Here is an 8,500-nt window from a genome sequence, read left to right on the forward strand (position 1 = left end):
CTCTGGAGCTGCTTGTTTCCTCAGAATCAGGTTATTTCTTTTGCACAAGTATTCCAGTGAAAGTGTATCCCTTCCCAAAATGCTGATAATGACTTTCTCTCATCCTTTGTCTGTTGTATATGATAAGAGGGAGGAAGCATGGTTAACTGTATCACTCAGGTATCTCAGAGGAAGGGTCAGCAGTTAACATCTTTGGTCTTGCTCTTTTGCCTGTTTTTAAAGTGGAGATCTCATTGAATTTGAAAATTGTTGGAATCACTTAATTTGATGCCCTTAAGAAATGGAAGAATTTAGTTTGTCCTTTGTTTTCTGTGCAGGAACTGACAGAAGAAGGCCTTCCTTTTCTCATACTTTTCCACATGAAAGATGACTTGGAGAGTTTAGAGAAATTCCAACAGGAGGTTGCACGGCAGTTAATAGGTGAAAAAGGTTTGTAATAATTCCCACTACTTCTTGGTTTTACTGGTATAATTTTTTTCAGACAACTCAGTGGAGTGGAAGCAAAGGCCAAACAGAATTGTAGCTTTCAAGCTCTTGAGACTGAAGGGCTTGATGCGTTTTTGACAGTGAGGACCAACTCCTCTGGAAATTATTAAAATAGATGCACAGTTTATTAGTAAGTAACTTTCAGAAATCCTTCTTGTCTGAATGACTTAATGTGTTTTGAGAGGGCATTAAACAAAGCTTCAGTTTGTAATATGGAAAAAAAACCACTTTAAGAAAATCTATTATTTTGGTGGTGTTACTTATTTAGACCTATTTTCAGGTTTTGCGTGTTGTATCTATCTAATATCTCCACCTTTGTAATACTTAGGAAAGTAGTTTCAAATGGGTTTCAAGATGATAATAATAAAAATCCTAACATGGGTTTTTGTCTGCTCACAATGTTAAGGTACAATAAACTTCCTCCATGCTGACTGTGACAAATTCAGGCACCCACTCCTCCACATTCAGAAGACTCCAGCAGACTGCCCTGTCATTGCCATTGATAGCTTCAGGCACATGTATGTCTTTCCAGACTTCAGTGACTTGTCGTAAGTATTTTTCTTGGTGCATTTTAATTTGAGAAGAGCAAGTCAAAAGGCTCATACTTTAGTCAGTGCTGTGGTAGGGAGATGAGTAAATCTGGGGTTGCTAAGGCTGCCTCTGTTTGATTTAGTGTCAGAGCCTTATAGCAGGATGAGCTAGCGTGAAGTCATTGTTTAAATGGAGTTGTATTACTTTATGCAAGAAAAGAATCTCGTATGAAGATTCTTTTCCACCATGGTTAGGCATTTGGAGCCTGGTGTGGCATTCTTTGTAATGATCTAGATATCTCAACTATAAAATATTAAAAATACTACATGGAATTTGAATTCTGTGTTATTCAGGGATTACTGTAAAAAGCAGCATGTTATAATTCCCAGCCTGCTGGTTTTTGGGTTTTCCTGCAGTGCAGTTCTAACCTTCCTGCATTATCTACACCTGGAAAGCTGGCAAAGAAATAGTTGTGTGGGTTTGTGAAATTTTCTATGTGCAACTTGGAAAATGGCCAAACACTGGCATGTTTATCTGGATAAAATATGTTACAGCAAAGTACTGGGGTGCTTAGGGGAAATACTGCTGCAATAACCCTCATTACCTCAGCCTGACTGTGGTGCCTGGCCTTGGAAGCAGGTGTTCTGTCTGGCATGGGTCAGTCAAGGAATGAAGATGTGTAAATGTTCTCTTCAGGGGCTTTCAGCCCGAGACAAGTGCTCTGTCTTTGTCTTCTGGTTGGGTGTTGAAAAAACCTCCAGTTTCTGCAGCTGCATATGCACTGCCTGCTAACTCCTGGTTAGATCTCTAAGCTGGGTATTTAATTTTTGTCAAAACCAAGGATTCAGAGTTAGCATGCAACATCAATGCAATATCATGTTTAGTTCTGCTGTTCCAGGAGACATTTTTCCTGAGATACTGGCATCCGGGAGGAGAGTTTGAACTTAGCTTCTTTCTGCAATTCTCCACAGGTTTATCTATAAAATGTTGTCTCTGATGTATCTTGAATAGTGCTTTTCAAATATCTGAAACTATGTATGTTGAAATTCTTGATAAGTGACTATTTTTCTCCCTGTGTTTCTGTTTCACTGGAAGATTGTATTCACTGCACACCCTAGCAAAAAAATAGGATATTTGCATTTTAAAACCTCTCTTTTTATTGGCACGTTTTAAAACAGCCCTAACACAAATTAACATCTCACAGGGAGGTAGTAGAGATGTTTAGTTCAGACTTTGATGTTAGGTTTCTTAAATGTTCAGTTTCTGTGAAACCCTGTCAGAATAATGAGAGCTACTTGCTTGATATGTACCAGTTGTCACTTACAAATGAAGCTCAAAGAGAGATGTCAGGATTGTTGACAGTTGCCTAATGATAAATAATTACTCAACCTTACTCTAGGACGTTGAGCTGATACATAGAAATAGCAAAACACAGTTTGGGAACAGGAAGAGCTTGAAGCTCCTGGAAAGATACTCTTTTGTATATATGTAGTTTGGATGTTTTTGTTGCTTCTTGGGTAGTTTTGTATGGTGGTTTTATTTTTTAATAATAAGTAAAAACTTAATTCTGAGACTTTCATCTACCACTTCAGTAACCTGGACTCTTTCATAAACTGGTCCCAGGCTGTCTCTTGTAACCTCAGTGCTGCCAGCAGCCAATAGGGTTTGGATGTGGCACTTTGAGAGCTGGGCTACTAAAAAATTTCCTCTCTCTTTACAGAGCTCTTTGTCTTTTTGGAGAATAGGCACTTGGCAGGCAAATGAGACCATCACTATTTTATCCTCATCTGTTGGCCACCTGGCCCTATTCATCCTGCTGTTCCAGGCTGGAAATGATAGCAGGGAGTGTCCAACAGATGGGTTGTAGCTTCAGCAAGAACAGACTGAGCTACACGAGGCTGCAGGCACCAAGTGCCCTTGCTGCATTGGAGAGGAGAATGTCTCCAGCAATGTGCCTGCCCTAGAACAGGAGCTGGAGCCCAAGGAAAAGCAGGGAGCAGTAAGTCTGCTGTCCCTATAACCAGGCTGGAATGAACCCTTTTTCTCCACTGGTACTAATTCATTATCTCATCTGGGATGGGAAGAGGCCCCTTAAAGTACCAGTGTAACACTGATTGGTGACAGACATTGCTGTAATGATACCCTCTGAATCAATATTTGCTGCATTTTATCCATAGCATTTTCTGATGATCTTAAATATTGCTGATTGTTTGTCTGACCACACTTTCTTCCTCTTTCCTAAAGGTAATTAGTTTAATGAAAGACTCCCTACAAAACCTGTGTCTATTCACACACTACTTTTAGATTTCATGTGGAGTGTCCACACTAGAATTTTTTATCTCATCTTTAATACTTTCTAGATTAACTCTTCACTTTGAGATTTTTAGTCAACCTGACATTTCACAAATAAAACTGGATGCTGTAGTTTAGCATGTTTGCTGTGGGTGACAGTAGATGATCTCAGATTAGATTTACATTGATATCGTCTTAGTGCTTATCTGTGGTGTGTGTGCAGTTGCTGAGGCAGTAGAGAGCCTTTCAAAGATGTTTTGTCAATAGTGCTCCCCAAGTGTCATTTGTATCTGTAAACTGTGCATTTGGAACCTGCTGTTCCCTCTTACATTACACTTAGTGGGGAGCTGAAGGGAGTTCACAATGAAGTTATTGGCTGGTACAGCTCTGTGGGAGTTATTGAAAAGATGAAATACTTGCTGTGTTCTCAAGAGACAGTGGAAAGAAAAAGAAGCTGGTGGGATACCTTAGCAAACCATGTGGCTCCCTGTCCTCTATTAATCACCTAAAAGTAGGCATAGTGTGCTAGGTAAACAGAAGTTGGCTACTCTAAGCAGTGCACTTTAAATCTCCTGTGTTTGGACTTAACTTGTAATAGACATGTGGATATTTCTGTTGAATTTGTTCCAGAGTTCCAGGTAAACTGAAGCAATTTGTACTAGACTTGCATTCTGGAAAATTGCATAGAGAGTTTCATCATGGCCCGGATCCAACTGATGTAGCACCTGGTCAGGTAAGGTTACAGCAAATACATTTCATTTGGCCATTTTGTAAAGACCTTTTTATTACTCTTTGTCACAGCTCTACCTTCTAGTATATTTGTACTTTTAACTTCTGTCTTTTGAAAATCTATTAACAGAAGCATAACATTACCACTTTTGCTTGGCTCCTCACCCTCCTTTGGGTAAAGGCAGGGAGTATCAGGGGTAGTAGGCATTAGGGTAATATGGGACCTATTTGCCTTGAATAAGGGAAGAGTATAAGAATATTTATTTTCTCCACTGAATCAGGAGATTTTGGGCTGGATGACTGTTCTGACTTCACAGAGCTGCTCTTAAGTTCTCCTGTGACTTCAGTGCAAAAGCTGATAATCCATCATAGCTGCATTATTTCCCACACAACACACTACTAGAGGGTGCTTCTAAGGGGAAAAAACAATTGGATATTTTATATATTGCCAGTATAAGCAGGAAGCAAATTATTAGAGCATCAAGAAAGGATGGGTGAGCAGTAATAGGCATTACTGCTTTTGTTAATGTGGTTGACAAACAGCATTAGCAGTGCTCACAGGCTGCACTTGTCAGTTTGATTTCCTCATGGTTCTACTCAAAGCTTGTCATGTTGTGTAATTACATGCCTGGAAGTCACTTCTAGGATCTCTTCAGAAACACAACTACGAGATCCTTCTCCAGACAAAAGTCAGAAGCCCCTCAGTGTCAGAAAAGAAAGGACACGACCAGCCCCAATTCCCTCTGCTCAGTGCAATCTTCTAATGGTGTCTCAATCAGCCTTATATCTCCTTGATACTCCACTCAGCTCACAAGCTTGGGGTCCTGCTGAAAAGTGCAAATTTAACTGTCAGGGAACATTTTCTCTACCTTGGGCACCCTCCAAAGAAAGAACCATTTTCAAACACTTCTTTCAAGATATACATTGTGTTGTCCAGGGCTCAAAGAGCCACTTTGGTCCCGGAGGAGCCCTGGTGCCCTTGTGCTGGGGAGCCTTGGGCCATTCCATGGCTGAGGGAGAGAAACTATTTATAGCTACAGGCTCCTTTTCCTGCTCATCTGTGGAATGTGGTAAGATGGCACTGCTCTAAGTCGATTGAGTGCAGCCTCCTGTTTCCCTGCTCAAAAGATTTAAAAGTGTGAAAGCCCTGGAGGGCTTGCCTTGGCCAGGAGAATGACTGCTTTTTAATGTTGTCATGACTGGCCGTGAAAACACGTGGGCTGAATTGTCTCAGCAGTAATTCATTTGAGTTGTAGTTCCCTGTGTTTCTCAGAAATTCATTGAGCAACCCGAATTCAGGTCATCAGGAGGAGGGGCAGAAGTAAGGGCTGGGACTGAGGCATCGGCCAGGCACTTGCCCTGAGGAGGAGGCTTGGCCAGGGAAGGAGGAAGCCTGTGGAGTCCCTGGATCCTGCTGCCTGCCCGTCTGGGCACAGGCACAGGACCCAGAGCTGCAGGCTTGCTCTTGCCTCATTTCTGCCTTGAAAAATGCACACAAAACCTGGGATGTTTACATTCCCATCTCTGTATGGCATCCTGCCATCTTGTGAAAGATGTGGATGCAATGGAAGTAAATACTGGCACTCACTAAATTGGAGGCTGCTGTTGTGGGTCACCTATGCCCCTTGAATTGCATGTACTTTTGTATGGGGCGTTTTCTTTTAGTTTCCATGGAAAAGCAATTCTAAAATACTTTCACAGTGAAATCACTTCTGCCCTGGTATATCTCATAAAACACATGCAGATAAATCTAGAATACCCCCAAAGCAAGTGGTAGATTCAAGCAAATACACAGTGGGGTATATTTTAAATACTTCTGTGTGACTTGTACAGAAACTCATGTGATAGCTGTTGCCTTGAGATGTTAGAGCAAAAGGAATATCCTTAACCGGAATTGCTTAATTAATATGTGTGTGTCTGTGTTCCAGCTACCTGGGACTCAGAACATACCTTCCAAAAAAAAAACCCAAACTCAATTTATGAGGATGTTGCACATTCCTGCATTCCCATAATGCTATAAATTCATTTAATTGAGAGGAATGATTATTAGTCTAACAAACATTTTACTGTTTGTTCTGTTTTTCAGCCAATTCAGGATTTAGCAAGCAGCCCACCAGAGAGCTCATTCCAGAAACTGGCACCCAGTGAACATAGGTACACCTTATTGAGAGAAAAAGATGAACTTTAAAAAACTTGAAATAATCTTGCAAGCCTTTCAGACAGCAGCATTGACTTCTGTGTGGTGGAAATAGTAAACCTATATTTTCATAATTCTATGTGTATTTTTATTTTGAATAAACTGAAAAATAATTTTTTTCTCCCCAGGCTTGTAAATACATTTGTTTGGTGGGTCATTCTGTACAGCATCTTTCAAACAGTACATTCTTAATGCTATAGTAAAATATCAGAGACCCATCCAGACTCTTGATCTAACTCTGTAAAACTTTTATAATCCAAATGAAGGTATCCTTGCCAGAGACATGCTGTTAACTTGCACTATCCCATTAAATAGGACTTTTGGGTTGTTTTCTGTGTAACCTTGGTAGTATGTGCTTTTTCTTCTTCTGTGAACAGCTATCCTGGTAATCTATTTCTTTGTCACATTTTTCTCCAACTTAAGAGGGTCTTCTATTCTGGATACTTGGGAGGGGAATAAATTAAAGTTTTACAGAATCTTGTGTGGTGCTTTACTGGCTGTAAATATCTAAGCAATTAAACAATCCAGAATATTAAAATACCAAGTGAGGAGAGGAAAAGTTCTGATGATAATGGCTGTATTTTCAATGAAGGGGCTGTACTGACCTGCTCCAATTTCCTGGAACTAAGATTGTTATGCTGCCCACGAGGTTGTGGTAAAAGGACAGGAATGTTAAAAACCTTTCAGAATCAGAGAGGACTAGGTCTAGACTGGTATCTGAGTTTGTCAGTCCTAAATTTTTATCTGTATGTATGTTACCATTAGTCTCTGGGTATTTTGGTTTTTTTTTTCCTTCTGGGTCCCTGCCTTCCTGGCAGACACTGTTCAAACAATCATTGCAAATTTTCTGTTACTCTCTTTGCCTGGCTTGTGCCTTACTTACTGTGTAGTCTGTGAATTCTGCTCTGAAGCAGGAATTACCATTTTCCTTGTGGCATTCTGTTATGGGCTTTTCTCAATGAACCTTCAAGCTGCTGGGTGAGGTGAACATACAGTAACTGTGAGATGGCAGAGTATCTCTTGATTTGTGCTGCCTTGCTGGAGATTACTGGATTTGTACACTTACTGCACAGTCTGTACGTCTGTGACTTGGGCCCCAGGGTTCAGTGTCCTTGGAAGCAAGTTTGTTCTCTGGACAGGTGGAACGCTGGGTTCAGGTTTACTTAGGAAAGTGCCCCAGCCTATGCAGTCACTGCTCAGGACCATTTTGCCTCTCAGCTCGACGCCACTGGCTCAGTTATTGACAGAGGACATGACAGAGTTAGTGACATGGTCCTGAGCAGCTGTGGCAAAGGTTGTTCCCACAACAGGCTCCTGACTCAAGCCCCTGCAGCGCCAGGCACAGCCGATTTCTAGGGATCATTTCTGAGGACAGAGTTGCTGGTACTACACGAAGCTACAGCTGACTAAGCAACTGCAGAGTTGGGAGCTAGAACAATATTGCAAAGCTTTATTTACAGCTATACTTTGTTGGTTTTGTGAATCTGCATTTTGGAGTGCACATAAAATGCTTGAAAGCCAGGTCTTCTGCCCCAATCTCCATGTCATCACAAATCAAGGATTTTTGGCAGCTGAGTCATACTGCCTTCCAGCTGAAATCAAAAGATGTGAGCAGGGTGTGGTTTTAAGGCTGACACTTATTATCTGCAGGTTGTATTATGGAGGAGTTCTGGCACCTGAAACTTTAGTCAATTCTTACATGATACCTGCAAGTACTTACCTTACTCCTCTGAGGTTCCTATTTTTCCTTGAGATTCTTGGAGGAATGGGATTTATAACTGCTGTTTGGTGGAAGACATCTGAACTTCTTTTTCTGAAGTGAGATGGTCATCATCCACCCAGCAGTCCACTGGCTGGTGCATTCAGCTAGGAAGTGCAAGAGATGAACCTCCTCTGCCCTTCCTTAATTCAAGTTTGCTTTTAAGGTTAAGGACTTGCTCCCAGAACTTTGGCATCCCCAGCACAAGGCTGAGGGTTAGATGTAACAGTTTTATGACAGTTAGATGCTCAAGTAATTTTGGTGCATTCATTGGAGTTGACCTGATTCTCCTGAGTTCTTGATGACCACTGACCCAGCTGCACCAGTGCTCGAGTCCGTTTTCTCTTTGCAGGCCGGAGGTTGAACAGCTAAAGCTGAGCTGGGCTTGCCCATTCTGCTGAGGGGCATTTGAGCCTTTACCTGGGAAAGCCAAGTACTTGTCAAAATCCAACTTGTGTTTCAAATTGAGCCCTTCCACTCTGATCATCTGCATCTGTGGTTTTAAC

The 8,500-nt window shown here is 41.3% G+C and overlaps 1 protein-coding gene across 1 annotated transcript in view; it reads left to right on the forward strand.

The window, feature by feature from the left end:
* The window catches only part of ERP44 (endoplasmic reticulum protein 44), a 47,651-nt gene extending 40,940 nt beyond the window's left edge, over positions 1-6,711 (forward strand). The window contains exons 9-12 of the mRNA XM_030971091.1: positions 318-429; positions 893-1,034; positions 3,940-4,042; positions 6,125-6,711. Of these exons, the coding sequence (XP_030826951.1) occupies positions 318-429; positions 893-1,034; positions 3,940-4,042; positions 6,125-6,226 (459 nt within the window). The 3' untranslated portion in view covers positions 6,227-6,711. The remainder of the gene's footprint in view (positions 1-317; positions 430-892; positions 1,035-3,939; positions 4,043-6,124) is intronic.
* Positions 6,712-8,500: the final 1,789 nt, after the last annotated feature.

Source organism: Camarhynchus parvulus, chromosome 2 (genome assembly GCF_901933205.1).
Source record: "Camarhynchus parvulus chromosome 2, STF_HiC, whole genome shotgun sequence".
Taxonomy (NCBI): domain Eukaryota; kingdom Metazoa; phylum Chordata; class Aves; order Passeriformes; family Thraupidae; genus Camarhynchus; species Camarhynchus parvulus.